The sequence below is a fragment of the Amaranthus tricolor genome, chromosome 16 (genome assembly GCF_026212465.1).
Source record: "Amaranthus tricolor cultivar Red isolate AtriRed21 chromosome 16, ASM2621246v1, whole genome shotgun sequence".
Classification (NCBI taxonomy): domain Eukaryota; kingdom Viridiplantae; phylum Streptophyta; class Magnoliopsida; order Caryophyllales; family Amaranthaceae; genus Amaranthus; species Amaranthus tricolor.
In genome coordinates this window covers 1,301,269-1,326,101 of record NC_080062.1, presented here as the reverse complement: position 1 = coordinate 1,326,101, position 24,833 = coordinate 1,301,269, and the positions used below count along the sequence as shown (strand labels likewise).

The 24,833-nt window shown below is 30.6% G+C and overlaps 3 protein-coding genes and 1 pseudogene across 3 annotated transcripts; all 4 read right to left on the bottom strand.

The window, feature by feature from the left end:
* Positions 1–2,006: 2,006 nt before the first annotated feature.
* Positions 2,007–3,581, bottom strand: LOC130802236 (E3 ubiquitin-protein ligase SGR9, amyloplastic). The gene has a single exon (XM_057666167.1). It carries the CDS (start codon positions 3,543–3,545, stop codon positions 2,715–2,717), a length of 831 nt encoding a protein of 276 aa, XP_057522150.1. The 5' UTR covers positions 3,546–3,581; the 3' UTR covers positions 2,007–2,714.
* A 3,750-nt stretch (positions 3,582–7,331) lies between these two features.
* Positions 7,332–9,423, bottom strand: LOC130802235 (PR5-like receptor kinase). Its single transcript, XM_057666166.1, has 2 exons — positions 9,378–9,423; positions 7,332–8,656 (listed from the first exon to the last, which is right to left on the bottom strand). The coding sequence occupies exons 1-2, from the start codon at positions 9,397–9,399 to the stop codon at positions 7,539–7,541; spliced, it is 1,140 nt and encodes a 379-aa protein (XP_057522149.1). The 5' UTR covers positions 9,400–9,423; the 3' UTR covers positions 7,332–7,538.
* A 7,768-nt stretch (positions 9,424–17,191) lies between these two features.
* On the bottom strand, positions 17,192–18,444 carry LOC130803303 (PR5-like receptor kinase; annotated as a pseudogene).
* A 4,933-nt stretch (positions 18,445–23,377) lies between these two features.
* LOC130802234 (receptor-like protein kinase FERONIA) lies at positions 23,378–24,833 on the bottom strand. The gene has a single exon (XM_057666165.1). It carries the CDS (start codon positions 24,783–24,785, stop codon positions 23,553–23,555), a length of 1,233 nt encoding a protein of 410 aa, XP_057522148.1. The 5' UTR covers positions 24,786–24,833; the 3' UTR covers positions 23,378–23,552.

Sequence of the window (24,833 nt, the reverse complement as noted above, 5' to 3'; positions counted from 1 at the left end):
TATAATTTATATGAGCGAAATATACTGAATATGATAACATTATCAATTTGTATCTTGTCTAATGGTTGGTGTTTGTTAAAATTTATTAGTCTTTCAGCTGAATATATATTATTTCTCAATTTTTTATGTCATGTAGAATTTACAATCAAACTTTATCACGCGTTGAGGGAATAATTAGTATTTTAATTTGCTGGATGAAAAAAACATAACATTGTAGCAAATTTGATGGACATATTAAAGAGACAGTTATTATAATATAAATTCATGTTTTACTTTATTAAAAAGTTGAGTTAATACGTGGATAGAATTAGAAAATAATGTCTAGATGAAAATTAAGGAAAAGGTATATAGGTTATAACTCACAATCAAAGATTGAATTGTAAAAATTTTATAAGAAAAGTTAATACGAAGATCAGAAAGATATTGCAAATTCTATGGACCGACAAAGAACATCCAAACTAATACTCTCTCTTATTCTCTTTATTTGTCCTATTTTGTTTTGGCACATTTGTCAATGCACCTTTTCAATCGTAAATATCTCTAATTGTGCTTGAGTCTAAATTCTAAAAAGTTGATATTAATAAAATTTACAACAAGACGAATTAAATAAGAATCCACTTAACTATGTTGTCACTTATAGATTAAGAATAAATCACATAATAAGAGTGATTAATAAATGATGTTGAAAAACCAAATAGGACAAGTAAAGCGAATAGGAGGGATTACTAATTACTCCACTCTTTAAAGAAGTAATCCCAACATAGAGTATTATCTAAGATAATAAGAGATTCTTTAAGAGACAATCCCAATAACATAGATGGGGCCATCTCTCATAAATCAATGGATTATTATTATTATTATTATTATTATTATTTATTTTTTATGTTTTTTTGGAAAATGAAAATTGCTTCAATAATCCAGAACAAAACATACAAAGTATGGAAAGAAGAAGAGAACCCATAACTCTTAATTTGCATCAGCATGGGAGTGGGGCACGCATTCTGGAAAGGGTTTTTCCACCCACACTCTTCATGTGTATACAAGAGAAACATGACTCCAAAAACAAAACAATAAGCTATACATAAGCGGCAGCAAAACTAGCTATTATTATTATTATTATTATTATTATTATTATTGGCTAAACTGAGTGAAAGAGAGAGTTATATGAAAATCAAATATAATTATTATATGAAAAATGCGTTACTTATTCTAACTGTGATCAAATACGATATTGGGAGATTGGGAGTAATATATTATTTTAAGATGAGGAGATCATAGCATATTTTAGTAACTTTAGTGTATAAGGACCATTTTTAATTTGATTAGGCTAAGAAGTTTTAATAGATTGAATTTGAGAGACGTCTCTTAGGAGTCTAAGAAGGACAATTATCTGATTAGCAACTACACTTAGATTAGAGAATCATGCTTAGAATTTGTTCCACACATATTAAAATTTTTTGGTAAAAATGAAAAGAAGGAAAAATTGTTACTTATTGCCATATAGATAGTAAAGGTAAATCATAAGATATTAATTGTTGATAGCAAAATGTACCCATATTGTATAAGTAAACTCCTCATCATCACATATTTGTTATCCGCACAAAATCTATCCTACTCTAAAATTGTACTTATTTTATAGACAACAAATATAGACGTATAGCCATACATTATTCACCAACTACTTAATAGTTTTATACTATGATTCCTAAATTAATTACAATACCTATTAAAAACCCTTAAAATAAGATTGTATTTTCTCTTTGATTAAGCCTGAATTTAGAATAATAGTATAAGATTGATCAATTACACTTACTTATTGACCTAGAGTGAATTCAGATTACTAGTATAAAGTTGGTCGAAATGTCAAGATATTTTGTTGTGAATGGGCTATGACAATGGTGAAGAAACAATAACAAAAACAAGTGCAAAGAAAAGAAAAACAGAACACCAAATAACAATGGCAAACACACAATATATATGAGGTATCTAAGGATACCTTCCTCTCAAAACAAGTATCTTATCACTAATATACTCAACAATACATTAATGACTCACCTTACAAGCTTTAAGAACAGCCTCTTAAAGCAAAGATTGAAAGTTTAACTCAATCTCACACAATATGCATAAACAAGGATGAAGAACTCTTATAATGTAAATCCTAACTTTTCAATCTTGTATATGCCTCTCTCAACACTCTAATGATGTTCCAAGACTCCTTATGTAGCCCTAAAACACATTAGACAAACCTAGGACAAAAGCCTTAAAAGGCCCACAAAACCAAACATAAAACAGAAACACATTATGATTCACGATCTGGGAGTCGCTCGACCTGTCGAGCGAGTCCCTACAGCTACTGGATTGATTCTGCTTTGTGGCTCGACCGAGCCATACGTGCTCGATCACCTGAGCCATCTTCAAAGCCTCCCCATCTTCATCCCTTGCCTTCATTAAGACACACAAAGTCTCCCACTTTGATCACTTCATCAAGTGATCCAAAACATAAACTTCCATATCCCACGGCACACCCCACACCACTATCAATTGTGCAAGACATGGCATGAGCTACGAGATTCAAAGTCATCATCAATGTTTTCGGAATTGGCTCTTGATTCAACATATTTGTATAAGATGGGACGAATATTCATATTCAATATTGATAGAACTTTTAATCAAATAATACGCGTCATAACCTAGGCAGATTCGAGCCTATATTCCTAACAACTCCGTTGGAACCCAACTTTAACAATAGTATCCCAACACCTTTCAATCTCACCATACACATCATCGGTAGGCAGCAAAAACCTACAACAAGGGCAAGTGTTTCTTTTACTAAGCCAAGGCAATACACACATCCAATGAAACAAATGTTGGCAAGGCAATTGACAAACATCCCTTCCTTGTTTCATTTCCTCTTTACAAATCACACACTCCAATCCACCAATAGGAACCTCCATGGAGGGTAGCGCCACCACAGTTTCCACCGCGGTGGCCACCTCTTTTCTACCATTGCTACAGCCTTTAGACCTAACAAATCTCCTGCATTTTACTATCAAATCAATGTAAGCTCCAAGAGTTTGGTAAGGAGTGATTGTAAGAGTCGATAAACATAACATGGTATCAGAGCCAAATTTATAATGCTGTAAGGTTGTTTGCCAATGTGTAGGGTGTGTGTCTAATATTGTTGGGTGGTGTTGACGAACTTCACAAAAGAATAAGAGTAAGAGAACCGAATCGAGATCGCAAAGTCGAACTCGATTCGAGGTTGAGGAAGGGAAGGAGGAGGAAAAGAAGGGTGTAAGAAGGCGGAGGAAGGAGAGGAGGTGGCGAGCAATAAGGAGGGATTTTTGAGGGAGGGAAAGGGAGTAAAGATGGTTTAAGGTGTGTATGAAAAGGGGTGGAGAAGTTAGGAGGGTAGCAAGGTGGTGGTTATGGCGGTGGAAAGTGGAAGAAAGGGAGTGTGAAAGGGTGGAAAGTTGTGATGAAGAAAGTGTAGAAAGGGCATCCATGATTATGGATTGGGTTGTAGATGGGTGGTCATTCATCATTGTTTACGTAATGGAATGTAATCTAACTTTTTATGTTGTGAGGAATAATGTTGTGTAGAAATGAAGGAATTGATGTATGAAACTTTATATATTGGTATTATGGAATTGATTGGGGCCTTTAGATTTGGGAACTTTGACTCTTTTGGTTACTTAATGGCCCCACAAGACAATTTAAGAGCATCTGTAGGGGTGAGGTTTTGTTAGAATATATTTCTTGGAAATGGAATAATTGATCAATATTATTGATGATATTTGTGGGAGTGCATTCGTTCGTGGGGTCATTTTATTTAGTAAGGTAAATACAAGTTTTAATATAGTACTTATAAAAGGGTGAAATATGTCGAAAATGATCTAAAGCGTATGGAAAGGAATATGAAAAATTTAAAGTTATAGGTTTAGATGGTTGAAAATCGAAATTACTAAAGAAGAAAAAATGATGCGGATAACCATTAGAAATGATCTATTGGTTTAAATAGTCAAACTCAATCTTTTATGATTAAGATTTTATCATTGTTGTTATTGTAAAATAACACTCCTTTCATTTTAGTAACAACTTATCTTTTCTATTGTGTGTAATTCATTAACTATGTACTTTTAATCTTGAGTAATGTTTTTTTGATAATTTTCGGTTAATTTATCTTACATGGGTCACTATTTACGTGATCTCCATACTTTCATCTCAATTAACTCTTATACAAAAACACACGAGGTTCTTATTGACCTCATGATCCTCACACCTTTCTTAAAAGCTGTAGAGATCAAATGGAAAGATAATGGTAAATTAGAGAGAGTAAAACGCTCTCTTTTTTCTCGCAATAATCATTTTTTTCCTTCTTCTCACTGATACAATCTTTGAATCACTTTCCTCTCAACTCATATAATAAAAAAATCACGTACGTACGTACTTTCTACGTCCCTTTTAATCATTAATGTTAATTGAAAAAATTTTCACGTTAAAAAGTCAACTGAAGCAATTTCAATAGAACATAGAAATAATATTGAGATTAATACATATAACATAAAGTAGAGAATGATGCAAAAATGCAAATAATTTAGACATAGCTTGATGAAGACAATGATCCAACAAGATGCATGAAAGAATGGTGTGCATAAAAACATTGCACAAAAAGCTAAGTTAGGTGAGTAAGGGCATAAGCAAACTCCAAATGGTGCACAGAATGCAATACATTGTAATATGCATTTGGATTTGTTAAACAAGGATTGTGGATCACAATGTAGCAATTGGCAATTAGCAAATGCGTGCATATGAACATATGATTTGTTCACATTATCCAATTAGCTAACCTTCTCCATTCATCTACATACTAATTTGTTCACAAATTATTGTAAAATCAATAGAGTAATGATTTATATGCATGAACTTCTTGTCTCCTGCTTTCCTAACATCAACAAATAATTGCAATGTTGGTGTGACTCACTTTGATTTTATTCATTTGGATTTCTTACAAGTGAGAAAAATTGGTATTATGGTGAATTTGGATTATTTTTGATTTATCATATGTTTATTTAGAGCGTTGTCCGAATAGCAGTTTAATAATAAGGATAAAATAATAATGAGCTATTTTTGTGAAAGAACATTTCTCGATGAGACGACCACAAAATAAGAAGCACATATGTTAATATTTGTATTAGTTGGGTTATTCAACCCTTGTATGATGAACGTCTCATGGTGAGACCGTCTCTACACAGAAATTTGTGAATAGTAACTGCTCGGCTAAACAACATTTTAAGTAGCGTTTAATGGTAGATGTAACTGTTTTCAAAACATTACAACTTTTAGCGTTTCAAAATCAAAATTAACGTTTTATGATATTCTTATACATTTAAAAAATATTATATATATTCCAATAGCTAGTATGTGACAAATTGATTGATATTAGAGGGAAGGATTGGTACCCTAGAGAGGTTGAGAGCCCATATAGCTATTAGACTCTACATATATGAACATAAATACAAAATTTCGTAACTAAACCTTTTGGGTTATAATGAGTTCTATGCTCCGATTTTTTGGCCCAGAGAAACACAAGTGATATCAAGCCTAATAAACAGAAAATGAAATGATAAAACAGAAGGTTTTAGGAGCCATCCTCTTATATTGAGACCAATAGTTCAATCGGTTTAATTATAAATTTTTACAATACGCGATCAATAATTGATCAATTTAAGGTCATAATTGATACCGTGAAGGTCATAAATATAATTGGTTTCTTTTATAAGTTATAACTGATCATTTAATTGATCACTTTTTTGATCACTTCAACGTTTGAATTGATCACTTTAACATCGAAATTGAAGACTTTAAAATAATTGTCCATTTAAGGTTATAAACTTGTAAGTAGAAATTGATTACTTTAATGTCAAAATTGATCACTTTTAGGTAAAAATTGAATATTTTTATTTTAATTGATTTATTTAAGGTTTACTTTAAGTTGAAATTGATCACTTAAATGTCAGAATTGATATCTTTAAAGTCAAAATTAAATTTATTTTCTAATTTTGGGGTTTTGCGCCATTTTTTTTTTTAATTTTTAGCTTTTGGGCAGCCCAATTGTACCGCCTCATATTGAGGCGGTCTCTCCCAAGTTTTTGCCATGATATAAAGCCCACTCAATAATAATGCCACTCTCCTCCAAGCTACAAGAGCAAGTATGAAACTGTCTCACGATCATATGGTATTAACGATCCGTTTGGTTAGTGATACTAAATAGTGATAATGGAAATGATTTTTAGTGTTTTATTTCATCTCAATTTTCATGTCATTCCCATGGTGATGAAACTTTGATCACAAAAAAATACTTTTGTTTACAAATTTTCATTACCACCTAATATCACCTCTCCCAATGGTAATGCATTGGAATGAATTGTATGAAGAAAATGAGATAATTGAAGTTGGACAAGCATGGCCATCAAGGTAGCCAAGAGATTTTTCAATCAAAATTACACTAGTTTTTATTTCCATTACTATCATTTATTACCATCTACCAAATGGACTGACTCTTTTAAAGAACAAAAATGAGTGCTATAATATTCAAAAAATGTTAGTTTTAGCATATAAAATTTTATATGATGTGTTAAAGTATTAAACAACTAAAGTGAGTATTTTGAGTACTAAAGTGAATGTGTTAACTAATTTAGTAAGACTATTTAGCCTAATTTAAGACCGTTTACGATGAGATCGATATAAATAAGAAAAGACTTTTATTCTATTTTTTATTTCTATAAATGCATTTTTCTTAGAGAAAAAGCCTTGTAATGGCATGTTCCATGTTTAAAGATTGGAATGCAATACCTTTTATGGTTGGAGATAATTACGTTATAATCAATATTTTGAGAAGTTTCAAACACCCATTGCAAATTGAGTTCTTCAATTGAGACACACGTTCGCCTCTTAATATTAGGATTTGCCATTATTAATATCTTAAACTACGTACATATAAAAATTATAAAAATATTATCATAGACCCGAATTTAAAAGGCCAAATTGCAGTCATTGTCTAAGCAAATTCGGTGAGATTATTCCCGAGCTTATTGCGTACGCAATCAAGGTAGCGAACGACCATCGGTTGGGGATGTTGTTTGAGAGTTTGTTTTACAACTTCAAGAAATTGCGGAGAAGAATAAAATCATTGATGGTGATTTCCTAAAGTTGTGTTTGGAAATAATAATTTCATTTCAAATTGTAGATTTCAATTGTGAAATCATAAAGAAAGAATTTGAAAATGATTGAAAATGAAAAGATTGTGAAATCATTCTCAAATTCTTAACTTTATCTACTTTTAATACAATGCTAGAAATGACTTAAATTCAAAATTGAATTCATTGATTTGCCAAACATGAAATTAAACCAATAATCATCATTTCCAAACATAATATAAGCGAATTAACTAGTAAATTATTTTGCACTTATTGGAGACAATCATTTACACAAAGCTAAAAAGCTCACTATAATGGCTACATTGTCTAACTAGAACATCAAATGGAGGATACAAAATGTCCACCTAATGAGATTTCATCTAGAGTGGTAGAAATTTCGCGTGATCTCAAAGGAGAAGCAAGAGATGGAATCGGAGGAATCTGCAGCAAGTCGAGTGTTCCTTCGAGCATTTCTACAACTCGAGTCATATTTGGTCGGGTCAAGGGGTTGGTTTGTATGCACCATAAACTTACTACAACCATCTTCCTTTTGAGTACTGATCCCTCGTTGTTGTTTGTGGTGTCGTTTTGATCGATCTCTTCAACTTCCTTGAGTTGCTTGTAAATCCAATGCGGAAAATACTGCTCACTACTATGTTCCACTTTCGCATCAATATTTTTTCGACACCCAACCATTTCCAAAACCAACATTCCGTAACTATAAACATCTGATTTATGAGAAACTCCGCCAAATCTCTTGAAGAAAACCTCAGGAGCAATGTACCCTGCACTTCCTCTGGCTTCTGACATTGATATTATGCTGTCCTTTTGTGGGCATATCTTAGCCAGGCCAAAATCAGATATCTTGGGGCAATAATTCTCGTCTAATAGAATGTTTTGGGGCTTAATGTCAAAGTGTAACATTCTCGTGTTGCACCCTTGGTGCAAGTACTCTAGCCCTCTTGCAATCCCAATCGCGATTTCAAATAAACTTTTCCATGAGAGTTGTTGATTGTTTTCGTCTCTGCCCCCATGTGTGAACTTTTCAAGAGATCCGCAAGGCATGTAGTCATATATAAGAGCACGTTTTGAACCCTCGTAACAAAAGCCTAGGAGTTTCACAATGTTTTTATGATTGGTGTTTCCGATACTTGCAACTTCATTGATGAATTCCACCATATCCATATTTCGATTCGATGATCTCTTGAGAATTTTCACTGCCACTTGATCCCCACAATGTAGTTTTCCTTTGTATACAATACCGTAACCTCCTTCACCTAGCTTGATTTTGAAGGAGTTTGTAATTCTCTTCAAATCTGCATAAGTATGCCTCTTTGGACCGAGGGATCCATGTTGTTTCAACAATGTTTCAATTTCTTTACTTTTCTCGATCAGCGAGTTCATTTTTTTGTACAAGAGGATTAGTGCAATTAACATGCATATGCCTATTCCAATTCCTGAAAAGAAAATATTCACATAGGAGTTAGCTTTACTGGTAAGACCACAAGCTGAAAAAAATGAGTCTGCACAATTCAAATAAAAAATGAAGAGTATATAAGCATTGCTGGAATCAAAGTCACAACCTACACCAACAAATGTGGTAGGCATGCCACTGCACTGTGTAAAGTTGTTTGATAGTTTTGCTGGAATATAGAAAATAATATTAAATGAAAGCGAAACATTCAAAATGGGAGGCCCGAATTTCAAGTTATAACCAAGGCTAATTTTAATTGTCCAAATTCTCTACAAATTAGTTTACTTTTTTATTTTAATTGAATTAGTTTCTAATTTGGGTAGAATTTTTTAGGGTTCTTTTTTTTTTTATTTTTGTTTAGAATATTGAATTTTTGTAATCTACTTATAAGTTCGAAGAACGTTTACGATAATTTATAGTGTAGTTGAAATTATTCTTCTAGTTTATAAATTCGCATATTCTATTTCTTTTTATCTGATATTCAATGATATACATGTGAATAATAATGGACATTTTAAGATGCACAAACTCTGATATGATGTTAGATTTGGGTTTGTATCCCAGGTCTCCTTTGTTCAAAAAAAGGAGGCAGTAGGTGTTTTTAACACGAAGCTGTTCACAGTTACTAATTACGAACAAGAGTTGAAAAGAAAATCTAAAACTTCTTAAGTAGAGCAAAGATGGATAGGAAATGATGAATTTACCAAGTATGATGAAGATGATCATGATTTTGGTTAGACCGTGTTCACGTCCTACAATGTGCAACCAAGATTTGTTTAGTGAAACTTTTGCAAGAAATAATGATGAAAATGATAACCATTAAACATTCCTCTGTTCTTTGCATTTTATTATAGCCAAAATGTCTATTACATTGGAGATTATGATGTAACAAATTTAAAAGACGCGAAAGCATTACACTACTTAGACATAAATCAATCCAGTTATATATTTTTTAAAATAAATAGAAGGGCCAGGATGATGTCAGAGTTTTCGAAATCACAAAAGTGATCAACACAGTAGCAAATAGATATTTTCCAAGTAGTAAATCTAATCTCAAAATTAATATTTTTATTATAGTAGTAAATTCAATCTAGATAATTAACTCTAATTGGAACTTATCTGAACTAATGATAGGATACTTAACCCAAATCAATAGCTAAAATCTTGGGATCTTCTATTGAATATTTTATCAACTGATAAAATATATAATATATCTTAAAGTTACAACCAAAAGCTTAAACTAATATTAAAGCCTCGAGATATGTACGTTATATATTCTATCAATTATTAGTACTAGATCAAACATGGCTTGAACCTATACATGACATGCCTGAAGCAGGTAAATGCGTGATCAAACCAGTGGTCAATGGAGCTCCAACTTATTATGCTTATGGTTGTGGCTAGAATTCAACTTCCTCCGTTTATTATATACTTGCAACTTGGCTAGAATTTAACTTCCTCCGTTTATTATATACTTGCAACTGATAGAGACAATGTCTCACATAACATATGGTTGTGGCTGGAGTTCTACTTCCTCCGTTTATTATATATTTGCAACTGATAGAGACAATTTCTCACATAACATATTACAATCAAATCTTATTATTAGAAAGGTTGACAAAGTGTAAACGGAAAATAATAAGATTATTACTTTGTAAAGGGAGAGTAGGATTTGGTGCAGCAAGAGAACCATTTGAAGAACTCAACTTGAAAATCTCCAATCCATTGAGCATGGCATCGCCATACCTTAAAACACATAGCAACAGTTGACCATTATTGCAAATTTGAAAACTAAACTCTAACTATATTGTTGTGTATTTATTTAAAACAATTAAAAAAATAAAAAATTTATTGTAGTGTGACAAAAAGTCTTATCCTAATTTTCTAAATATGAAACAACATCAACTTTTAAATATTATGTCAAGAATATATATTTACAACAGTAAATATATTTGTATTTATTATGAAATATATCTTGCTTATATTAATGAAAATAATTATTAGCTGATTAATTATTAGTTGAATATATATATATTTTTTTACCCTAATGATTTTTACCCTATTTATTATATCATGGGGCCTTAATCATTAGCTTAAGATTTTTACCCTGATGATTAATTATTAGTAAAGAAATTTTTTATTTTTAAAAAAATAGAGAAATGGGCTTCAGGTAAAAACAGTTGGAAAAGTAAACTTCACGTAAAATTGCTATCTTAAATAGCGGTATTAAACCCATATTGGCTAAAAATGTAAGTTTTTGGGTCAGAAGACTAAAAAAACACCGTCAAAGACGGTGAGTTTGACTTGGTTAAAATATATGCAAATGTATTGTAGAAAGTCTTTCCATTCATTCTTGTGATAAGCGTTCAAGTTTTAACCCAGGGGAAAATCACTGCTTGACTCCCAGCCTCCTCATGCAGGGGCCGGATTCTCGATTTCTTACCCATAAAAAACAATGATTAACTTACGTTGCGGTAGGGTCGGGAGTAAGTGTCACTGAAAGATGACCTCTGGTTTCGACACTAGCTTTGTTGGTACCACTACCTTCAAAGAGAGTAACGAAATCTCGATACATTGGAATGAAAATGCCACCAGTTAGCGCAAAAACATCAATATCATGTGCACCCATTTGATTGTTGATACTAACGTCGAAAACTCTTTGGCCAGTGTCGTTGATGTTGAAATCTAACTCGCAAAAATGGAGCCTCACAAGATAATTAAATCCAACATCGACCTCGAAAAACCATGTCAAATTTTTGTTTTTCTTCAATTCTCCAACATATGGTCCTATCCTCCTCATTGTCAAGTACACTAACTCTGGCGCCGTATGCGATGGTGTTGCAACTGTATAATTGAAGTTTGTGATTGTGGTATCGCTGTTGAACACTATGTAGTTTAGACCATTACTGATCATGTACAACATAAAAATAAAATTAATCAATTTACCATCATATATGATAGATTCCGCTTAGGACTGGGTTTGTGGGTTCGTGACTGACAAATCATACCTACACCCCATCTGAAGACAGGGCAAGAGGGATACAGTTAAAGCGACGCTCAAATAAAAAGAGCACTGCATAGAAAGAGACGAACGAAACCAAATACAATAGCAAAGTTACATGTGTTCAACACAAGTTAAGGTACAACTCAATATAATCAATATATATATATATATATATATATATATATATATATATATATATATATATATATATATATATATATATATATATATATATATATATATATATATATATATATATATATATATATACATATATATATATATATATATATATACATATACATATATATATATATATATACATATACATATACATATATATACATATACATATACATATATATACATATACATATATATATATATATATATATATATATATATATATATATACATACATACATATATATATATATATATATATATATATATATATATATATATATATATATATACATATACATATATATATATATATATATATATATATATATATATATATATATATATATATATATATATATATATATATATATATATATATATATACATATATATATATATATATACATATATATATATATATATATATATATATATATATATATATATATATATATATATATACATATATATATACATGTATATATACATATATATATATATGTATATATACATATATATATACATATATATATATATATATATATATATATATGTATATATACATATATATACATATACATATATATATATATATACATATATATATATATATATATACATATATATATATATATATATATATATATATATATATATATATATATATATACATATATATATATATATATATATATATATATATATATATATATATATACATATATATATATATATATATATATATATATATATATATATATATATATATATATATATATAATTCAAAAATAAGTACATAAAAGTAGTATAGTGCTATTATTCCGAATTTAAAATTATATTTGCAGTTTTAAATGATTACTTAATCATCTAATTAAATTTTTGGATAAATTGAGTACTTGATATGACTTCAAAAGGTCATGTTATGAATTAGAATCTCATTCATCTAACGTTTAAAGTGGGATTATATACATCAAATATACGGAAGACTTGTATTTTGCATGATGCACACTTGTAGCCTATAGTGAGAAGATACGTGATTATACTTCTATATTGCATATTTCCTCCGTTTTTTTTATGCTTTATAGAATAATTTTACATTGTTCTTTATTCTATAGTATCTTACATATTGCGATTATTATATGAGAAAAGTATATAACCAACGCATTGAACTTCGCAAACACGGGAAGAAACAAGTATATATATACATATTAGTGTCTAATGTAGTAAACACATTCAAACTCTGCAAACAAGTCAAAGATGTCACTGCTACAATCGACATATTGGTCAATTAGATTTACCAAGAGCTTGTTTGGTCAACAAATAAATACTTAAAAATTTTTAATTTCTTGAAAAATTAATAACTTAAAAAAATTCTTTGAAATTGTTTTTTTCTTTTTCTTTTGGTTGAATACTGAAAATGGAAATTATCACATAAGTATAGAGCTATGAAGATTGCATTTTTATCGTTACTTAAAGAATTTTTTATTTTTATATTATAAATTTTGAATAAAAATAACTTTTTTAATCTTATTTTAATATTTAATAATAATCCTTATAATTCTCACATATTTTCTAGCCACTAATTTCATTTTAACATTTGTATATTTCTTATTATCCTTACATATTTCTCATTAACTTTATAAAAATAATTTTTAATTAGTTATGATCCTTATAACTTTTTCAATGACTTTATTTCAATTTTTTTAATATTTATATATGGTGCCTATTTTTTTTCATTAAATTAAATTTTTTATTTAATAAAATAATATATTTATTATCTAAAATATTATATTTTTCTTGTTTTCATTTACATTTCTTATGGAAACTTGATAAGAAACGAAAAAAGTAATTGATATTTGTAAGAAAAAAATAATATTTATTTTTTTACTTGACACTAATAAATTAATTACTTCCTATGCTTTTTGGGAATTCAAAATAATTTATATTTCCTGGTGACCCAAAATTATCTATCCACCAGATAGTTCAAGTTTATCAGTGAAAGAAAGAAAATTAGAAGACAATTGTCCAAAATTAAATTCAGGAAATTTGAAAAATATTGTTGAACTTAATTCATGTAGTCCTCGTCTCTACCGAACCAAGTCCGTCTAAGTCCGGAAACATCACTCTGATCCACGATCGACCCACCAACGTTCAGCCGGATAATATTTTCCATAGCTATTGAATCCGAAAAATTAAACGGGTTCAAATAATCTTGAAACCCACCCGTAAGATATGGAGCCATATTGGATCCGGAACGGTTCAAGTACAACCCATCGAGAACAGATATAATCTCCAACCCGTTTATGAACCCGAACCCATCCGGGTTACTTGGTGAGAAAGTTAGGTTTATAGCCCTTTGCCCGTCTCCTTCGTCTAAAGAGATGTAAATCTCTCTTACAAGACCGTCTGTTACCGGCGCGGTGGAGTTGGCGTGCGCGTTCGCGTTAGTCGTAACAGCGAACGCGCTAAAATTGCGCAAAATATTGAACCCATTAATTGTGAGCGAAAGAAAAGACGATTTGGTGTCTATGATGTCGTAGGATATGGATAGGGGTGGAAAGTACAGGCGGACTAGTTTTTGGCCCCACGTAGTAACAGGTATGGAATATGTTGTCGTCGCCCGAAATATTCGGGCCATGTCATAAAGAGGTGAAGCCACCTCCACTGCTTTTGCAGTGGATTTACTAGTGGAGTTACTGGTGGCAGATAGCGAAGTGAGGATGAAGTCTTGATCGCTCTGCCATACACGGTTATCGATAAGTTGTGGAGAATCCTTTGGTAGGCCAAAGTTGATGAGAATGTGGTCTTGTTCATATGGGATTGTAATGGAATTTGCAAGAGTTGTCATAAAGAGGTAGAAAATAAGTGTGGAGAGCATTTGAGGGTGAATGAAAATTAAACGAGTATGGACATATAATTTTTATCAATCAATTTAAATTTAAAAGTATGATTTTTGAGGTGTGTTTTTTCTAGAGTAATAGAAGTTATGCTCTGACCTACGACAATTTTCAGAACATTATAACTTTTAGCGTTTTAAAATCAAAATCAAATTTATTGTTTTAGAATTTTGTTTTACTCAAAAATTTATGTTCTTAACAACTACTATAAGTTCATAAAAATTAAGTGGCAAATTGATTGAAATAAGATAAAGGGAGTGGTATACTAGAGAGGTGGAGAGCCCATGGAGCTACATAAATTTTTAAATGCGATGATCTCATGGTAAGACCATTTTTATTAGGCTAATTTATTAGAGTAACTTATGTATGAACATGAATACAAAACTTGGTAGCTAAACCTTTTGGGTTAAAGTGAGTTCCCTGCACCTATTTTTTGGCCCAATTATAAAGTTCAACTTGTTTCTTTTGAAAATGATATCAAGCCCACATAGTAAAGATGCCACTCTCCCCCAAGAGCAACCCTGTATGAAACGGTCTCACAGATTAGATGGTATTAAAAGCGACTATTTAATTTTTAAAAAATGAGTATTTTAATATTTAAAATATTAGTTTCAACATTTAAAATAATGTGTTAAAATATTAAACAACTAAAGTGAGTGTTTTGAGTACGAAAGTGAATGTATTAACTAATTTAGTTGATTGACTATTTAGCTCAATTTAAAATAAGTTTATGATTAGACCGATATAAATGAGAAAAGACTTTTATTCAATTTTATTTTCTATAAATGCATTTTGCTTAGAGAAGAAGCTTTGTAATGACATGTTCAAATCATTTTTATCAAAAACTATTTGTGAACAGTAATTAATATGAAGCAATATGATCATAAATGACTATTATTTAATACCTTATTTATTTATGCTTAACCTTTAATTAAATTTAGTAGCCTTCGGTCGAATTTTAGATATTTGTGTGCGGAATTAACTCAACTGTCATAACTCATATTTATTTGTGATATGTTATAAAATTTAATATTAATAAATTTTAAATTAATTAATTTTGTCAGAATCTAAACAGTCACGAATTATATTCCGTTGTTTGCCATCTTGCAATAAATAACCTAAGTTTTTATAAAGCATTATGATCAATGAATTAAACAAAACAGTTTTTTTAGCATAGAAGAAAATTCAACATAATGAAATTGTTCTTATTTACTTGAGGGCCATTATAGATTATGAAATAGAAAATTAATAAAAAGTTGGTCAAATGTAAGCGTTGATATTGACTCTTGATATTTAGTAATGACGCCTATTCAATTTGATTGATCACTCTCAAGTCACCTTTTGTTACTTAGCCCTAGTGTCATTACTTTCTTTTGTCACAAAGCAGGGCCGTCCCTATAATGGGCAAGAGGGGCCTGTGCCCCGGCCCTATTCTAAAAATTTAAAAAACGATATTTTAATATTTAATAGTTAGGGGTTTATAATAATATATTTAGTAATTAAAGACACATAATTAGTATTTTGTTCCGAGCCTTTCAAATCTTAAGGTCGACCTGACAGAAAAGCTCACTATAATGGCTAACTTGTCTAACTAGAACATCAAATTGAGGATATAAAGAGTCCCCCTAATGATATTGTAATAATTTGCCAAAATCGATACGATGTTAAGAACTTTGATGAACGATAATAATTTCAATGAACTAACAAATGTTTGATAATGTAAAACTTGCAAAATTGACACAATGATTTAAGGAGGTTCAACCAATGATGGCTACGTCCTCTGTGGTGCGTAGTTGATTGTTTATATTATTTCAATAGTGTAAAACACTCTTACAAACGAAGTATTACAATTGAGTAAGAGATAAAACAAAGGCTATGTGTTTGGCTTAGGGGTTGTGTTTGATGTGTTTGATGTGAGTATGAAAGCTCTCTATTTATATGAGAGATCACACTAAATAACATTAAGTACATTAACGCTATGAATAAATGATAATGAAACTGCCCCAAGTACTTGAAGAGTCAAAAACAGCATCCTAGGAGCATCAGAGACATCGCTCGACCAAAATAGGGGCTCGCTCGGTTGAGCGGCTTGGACGAGCGGGCTACAGGAAGTTTCTTGTTACATTCTGTCTGCTCGCTCGACCCACCTTAAAGCTTGCTCGGTCGAGCGAGCTGGTCGAGTGGAACTTCAGAGAGCTTCGGACAGTTTTGCTCAACTTTGCATAGTAGAGCATCTTGAATTAAACCTTAGCACTTCTTCATTAAGTCCCATAACTCCCATGATTAACTCACATTTCATTACCTCATTAATCCATACTTTAATCATCATCATAAACCACAAACATTAAGACTACACTTAATACATCCATTCATGACATTCCTAGGATTCCATCCCATAAGTCACCACATGAATGCACACATAAATGTACACTCAAGTCACACCATTCATAACAGATATTTCATCTAGAGTCGTAGAATTTTGGTGTGATCTCAAAAGAGAAGCTAGAGATGGAATCGGAGGAATCAGTAGCAGGTCCAGTGTTCCTTCGAGCAATTCTACAACTCGAGTCATATTTGGTCGGGTCAAGGGGTTGGTTTGTATGCACCATAAACTCACTACAACCATCTTCCTTTTGAGTATTGATCCCTCGTTGTTGTTTGTGATATCGATTTGATCGATCTCTTCAACTTCCTCGAGTTGCTTGTAAATCCAATGCGGAAAATACTGCTCACTACTAAGTTCCACTTTCGCATCAACATTTTTTCGACACCCAACCATTTCCAGAACCAACATTCCGTAACTATAAAAATCTGATTTAAGAGAAACTCCACCAAATCTCTTGAAGAAAACATCAGGAGCAATGTACCCTGCAATTCCTCTGGCTTCTGACATTGATATTATGCTGTCCTTTTGTGGGCATATCTTAGCCAGGCCAAAATCAGATATCTTGGGGCAATAATTCTCGTCTAATAGAATGTTTTGGCTTAATGTCGAAGTGTAAAATTCTCGTGTTGCACCCTTGGTGCAAGTATTCAAGCCCTCTTGCAATACCAATTGCGATTTCAAACAAACTTTCCCATGAGAGTTGTTGATTGGTTTCGTCTTTTCCCCTATTTGTGAACTTTTCAAGAGATCCGCAAGGCATGTAGTCATATATAAGAGCGCATTTTGAACCCTCGTAACAAAAGCCTAGGAGTTTCACACTGTTTTTATGATTGGTGTTTCTGAAACTTGCAACTTCATTGATGAATTCCACCATATCCATATCTCGATTTGATGATCTCTTAAGAATTTTCACTGCCACTTGATCCTTACAATGTAGTTTTTCTTTGTATACAATACCATAGCCTCCTTCACCTAGCTTGATTTTGAAGGAGTTTGTAATTCTCTTCAAATTTGCATAAGTATGCCTCTTTGGACCGAGGGATCCATGTTGTTTCAACAATGTCTCAATTTCTTTACTTTTCTCGATCAGCAAGTTCATTCTTTTGTACAAGAGGATTAGTAAAATTAACATGCATATGCCTATTTCGATTCCTGAAAAGAAAATATTCACACAGGAGCTAACTTTACTGGTAAGACTACAAGCTGAAAAAAATGAGTTTGGACAGTTCAAATAAAAATTGAAGTAAAAGCATAGGGGTACCTAGTTCATTAGCATGGGGTTTCACATGTAACCCCATCTCTTAGAAAAAAAATGAAGAGTATATAACTTTTGCTGGAATCAAACTCACAACCACACTAACAAATGTGGTAGCATGCCACTGCACTGTGTAAAGTTGTTTGATAGTTTTGCTGGAATATAGAATAACTATTTCATTACCTCTGTTTTGAAATTGTGTAAACAAAATCATATTTAGGTAGAAATTGATCAGTTTAACGTCAAAAATTGATCACTTATATAAAATTAAATTTTTTTATTTTAATTGATCCGTTTGAGGTTTATTTTATATTGAAATTGATACATTTAAGTTCAAAATTATACCTTTAATGTCAAAATTGAATTTTTTTGTCTTTAATTTCTGGGAGACAGGCCATTTTTATTTTTCAATTTTTAGCTTTTGGGACGGCCCATATTGACGGTTTCAATATGAGACCGTCGCGTCCAAATTTTTTTTTATTATAATTTGTAATAGTAGCTGAAATTATTCTTCAAGTTTATAAAGTTGCATATTCTCTTTCTCTTTTTTTGATGTTGAGCGACTTATATGTAAATAATAATAGACACTTTAACATGCAGAAATTCTGATATGATGTTAAATTTGGGTATGTATCCCAAGAGTTGAAAGGGAAAACAAAAACTTCTTAAGTAGAGCAAAAATGGATAAGATATTATGAATTTACCGAGAATGATGAAGATGATCTTGAATTTGGTTAGACCGTGTTCACGTCCTACAATGTGCAACCAAGATTTTTGTGGTATAAACATATGGCCCAATCACCCTCATTGTCAAGTAGACTAACTCAGGCGCCGTAAATGATGGTGTTGTAACTGTGTAATTGATGTTTGTGGTATTGTTGTAGATCGATGAGAAGTAGTTGTGACCATTACTCATCAAGTACAACAACACTAAAATAATATTAATCGAAATCAAAGTTACTAACCATTTTTATTCACTGTACATTATTTCTTCAAATATAAGCAAATATTTATTAAATCTAATTAATAAGTTATTATCAGAAAATAATCCAAAAGTGTAATTATTCACAACGGAAAGGTGAAAGGTTGAATTATTAATGTTAATTTTTTCAATTTATATTAAGTCTAATTAATCATTTTTTATCAATTTCTACCACATAACTAGAGTTGTGCAATGGACTGAGGGCTCTTTGGAGCCCGGATTTTAGTGTTAAATGGATTGAGCTTTAAATGAACCCTTTATTTAAATGAAAATAGAACAAGCTAATAATGGGCTATGAAGTATTCTTGCCAACAATCAACATATTGTACATTTCTTAAACAATTAATCTTGCGAGTGACCGTCTCAATATGAGATCAATAGTCCAATCAGTTCAATTATATTTTTTTCCAATAGACCAATAGTAATTAATCTATTTAAGTTTATAATTGATTTCTTTTATAAGTTATAACTAATTATTTAATTGCTCATTTTATATATAATTGATCACTTCAAGGTCTAAATTGATCACTTTAACATTGAAATTGAAGACTTTAAAAAAATTGACTCATTTAGAGATATAAACTTGTAAGAAGAAATTGATCACTTTAATGTAAAAATTGATCACTTTTAATCAAAATTGAATTTTTTTATTGATATCTTTTAAAAGTTGTAACTGATCATTTAAAGAATCACTTTATATATAATTGAGCTCTTTAAAGTTTTACTTTAAGTTATAAAGTAGCACGTAGAACTTGATCAATTTAATGTAAAAATTGATCACTTTTAGTTCAAAATTCAATTTTTTTATATTTTAATTGATTTATTTAAGATTTACTTTAAATAGAAATTGATATTTTTAAGGTCAAAATTGAATTTTTATTCTTTAATTTTTGAAATTTAGATCACTTTGTAGTTTCCAATTTTTGGCTTTTGGACCGGTATATATGAAAGGTCTCAATATGAGACCGTCTATCACAAGTTTTTGCGTTCCTTAAATAATCGTAATTAGTTGTTTTGATATTAGTTTAGGAACACATATTATGTAATTATTATATCCCTTGAATAAGGGATTTTTTTGTACTATATATATTTACCCTTTCTCATTAATGAGAATTATTAATCGTCTTCCACAAAACCTAATATATTATGATATATTATTATAGATATATAATCATTAATTGTTTAAATATTATTGACAAAACCAAGTAATTAAGTTATGATGCATTACTCAATCTGCTGACATGCCTATATTAATGAAAATTTATAAGAATAAAATTATAAACAAGTCAAAATGGGTCGAGAGGCCCTCGCCCACGTTCATAAATTTCACCAATTACTATACTTCAATTTGTAGAAATATACAAGTATATGAAGTTCATAATAATTAATTTCTAGGAATTCTTTAGAACTTTTGTAGTCTTAAAAGAGCAGAGATAGTCATGGATCTACACTTCTCTAGAGACCTGACTAAGGATAGGGGTAATTGGAAACGTCTTATCTATGTCTTAGACTGTTGAAATCCTTTCGCTTATCAGTTGGTGTTCTGTTTTTTGCTTTTGCATTTTACATTTTTTTCTTATACTCTTTTTTACCTAGTTATTTTTATTTTATTTATTTTCTATTTTATGTTTAAAGTCCAAGCTTGTATAGTAATATTTAAGCTGACGGATTCAATTTCAATCATTTCTTCTTGTTACAGGAATCTATCATTCTAAGGAACAATCTAGAGTCGGGGGACTCTTTTGCCGCATCCTTCTTTATGGGTATGAGTTGCCGTCTTCCTTCCCTCCCCAAATCCTGATCATAGTTTTCTATGAGCGAGATACACTAGATACGATGATAATGATGAGATGGTCATCGACTATTTTGTTTGTATACAAACTGTGAACTGAGCTGGAAGAATCAAATTGCAAAAAAACTGAACTGACCAAAAATCAGCTCAAAATGGTATGTTCAAGTCTTAATATCTATGAATATCTTTTATAAAAAAGGAAAAATAATGTAAAATGAGAGTGTGATAATGGTTGCAATTGGTGGTGAAGGCGAAGCCCTCTAGCCTTGGCACGCGCTTGGTGGAAGCACTCTTATTAGTGATGACGGAGGTGGGTGAAGGTTCTCAACGATGATGGCTTGTGTGTTACAAAAAATTTGTAAAATGGTAGGAAATCAGTAAAATGATGGATCATTTTAAGTAGTTTTTCTTATAAAAATTTAAATTATAAGAAATACTCCCTTCGTTTATCAAATAACTTTTATTTATTATTTTTGGATGTTTTATTTGTTATTTTCATAATGAATCTTTCTATTTGTATTACAAAATTGGACATTTTTAAATAATTCTCATTTTAATATTTTAATAATGCCTATGTTCCCCACATATTTTCCATTAATTTAATTTTAACATATTTATATTATTTATGGTCCCCACATATTTTTAACTAATTTTATTAAAACATCTCTTTATTAGTTGTGGTCTTTATATTTTTCCACTAACTTTCTTTTAATAATTTTTAAATGTTTATGGTCCTAATTTTCTTCAATCAAATTTATTATTCAATAAAATAATATATTCAAAAACTAAAGATTTTATTTTTCTTAATTCTTGTGAACATTCCTTGTGGAAACTTTATTAAAAAATGGAAGGATTATATGTTAAAATCATATGTATTGTGACAAATGTAATAGGATCACACATTAATACTCCATATTTTAACTTTTTTATATCCATTAAAAATCATGAGTAGCATTTTTATCTCTTTATACATGGAATATTTGAAAAGTATCCAACAATATAAAATAGAGAGAATAATATACAAATAATTATATTAGTACTATTATTACTTTTTATAATTATAGAGAGAATAATATACAAATAATCTAAAATAAAGAAAAAATTGCCCAACTTTAAGGGTTGATCTTGACTCTCAAGTCTCAAGTCTCATTTTGCCACTCACCAATTGACTTGGTCCAATTTGTCTACTTAGTATACAAATCTCTCCCAAAAGTATTCTTACTTTTATCGCTACATTTTCTTTTATTCTTGTAATTTTTGTTTTTAGATTTTAATGTAAATATAAAAGTTAAACAACTTCAATTGTAAATTTTTAAAAGTTATAATAAATAATATTTAAAAGATATATATCGAGACGAATTTATTAATATTCACATATGAATATGTTTTTTTATATAAATTAATGAAAATTATTAATTAAAATTTGACATAAAATTTATAAATCATTTGAGAAGAGTAAAAAAGAATTTTGTTATGTATGTATGTGGCAAAGTAGAAAAAAACTAGACTTTTATAAATTGCTAATCTTGCTCTCTTCTCTCTCTTTTTTCTCTCAAAAAATTCTAACCTTCATTGTAAATTTTGGGGATACTATCAACCTTATAATGATCATGATAGATGGAAGACTTCATTATTGAATCTCCATTATATGATCATGACTTTTTTTATATATTCCCTCATATTCAGCCTACTTGTCCCATTTACTTTTTTTACACTTGTCAAGGCAATATTTTAACCTTTAATATCTTTAATTGTGCATAATTAAAAATTAGAAAAAGTTGATATTAATAATCATTGTATTGAGACGAATGAAATAAAATCCCGTTTGACTATATTTTAAGTTATAAATTAAGAATAAATTACAAATTAAGAGTGATTAGTGAATAGTAACCAAAAAGTAATTGGGACAAGTAGGAAGAGTAGGAGGGAGTAAAATTTTGTTTGATTAAAATTATTATGTATTTGATCGATTGTTACTCTGTTGTAGATGTCGTATGATATTTTAATCAATAAATTATTAGATTTTCTTAAAAAAAAACTAAAAAATTAAATGGACTAACACGGCACTTATGCATCTTATATTTTTATGATATGATTATTCATATTAAAAACACAACCGTACCTTGAAATATTCAAAATATAATACTAATTAACAAATTAACAGTTTTATTTATTATCCTCAAAAAAAATTTACAAAAAAAATTTATTTTCTTATTTCTTTTAGAGAGAAATAAAAATCTTATATTCTCATGTCGTATGAAACACATTTTATAGAGAAATCATCTCATACAACAATTTGTACGAGTCATCTGGCTTTTGGGTCGATAATCTCAGGAAAAATCAAACCAGACTTCATATCAATTATGGGTGATTCAGATCAATTAAATGTAGCAGTTCTACTATCCAATAACTTTTTTTTGCCCATTTCAACCATCTTAGTATCAGAAAAATCATCATTTAATGTGGTCGGTTCATCATCAATATACATTGAACCTAATGCATTTGCCCCATCAAGTTTAAAACTTATCGTAGAATCTGAAATTTCTCCTTGAGGATCATCACTTAAATTGTTTTGCATAATATTCTCCGCGGTTTCTTGTAGTTGTAAGGCAAATTCAATGCCCCAAACTACGTCCCCCATCGAAGGACGATCACTTCCATGTTCTCGTATACACATTTCTGCCACTTCTCCAAATTTTCTTAGACATTCGGGTGCAATTTGCCCTGTTAGATTTGGATCGACAATTGTGTGGAGGGTTTTATTTTTGTAGTTATAACGAGCGCACACGGCTAAGTTCACTTGTTGCTTGGGTAGATTAGGGTTCATCGCAAATCGAGCACATAAAACCTCGAACAACAAAACTCCGAAGGAGTATACATCTGATTTCTCTGTCAATTGTTGACGTCGATAGTACTCTGGATCTAAATATCCAACACTTCCTTTAACAGCGGTACTAACATGGGTAGGACCCATATCACCAGGAGTGGGTCGTACCTTTGAAAGGCCAAAGTCTGAGACTTTAGCCGTCCACTTATCATCAAGACGAATATTCGTAGACTTGACATCTCGATGAATAATCAATTGTTTAGCACCCGCGTGAAGATAGTGCAAACCGCGAGCTGATCCAAGACAAATCATAAGTCGTTGCATCCACGACAATGGTGTATGGTTCTCGCTTCTCTCGGGATTCTTGTACAACAAGTGATCTCGAAGAGTGCCACGTGGCATATACTCGTAAACTATGATCATTTCACCGTGTTCGTCACAATATCCGATTAAGGACACCAAATGTACGTGACGTAGTCTCGATAGCATCTCGATTTCTGTTTCAACCTCGCGAGCGCCTTGCTTCGATGTTGTTGTAAGACGTTTTATGGCCACAATAGTGGCTCCATCATCTATTGAACCCTTGTAAACTTTACCGAACCCACTGGTTCCTATGATCGAATCGTCGTCGAAATCGTTCGTAGCAACCCTAACTTGCGAAAATGAGAAACGTCGACAAAGATCGGATGGCAGAGAAGAAATTACACTAGCGGTAGTTGCATTAGATCCAAAATCATCCAACGGCGAAATCCACTTAAGCTTGCTAGTATCTTCTTTGCTCATTGTTTTCAGAATTTTTGTTTCTCCTTTTTTCTTCAAAAAATGATTATG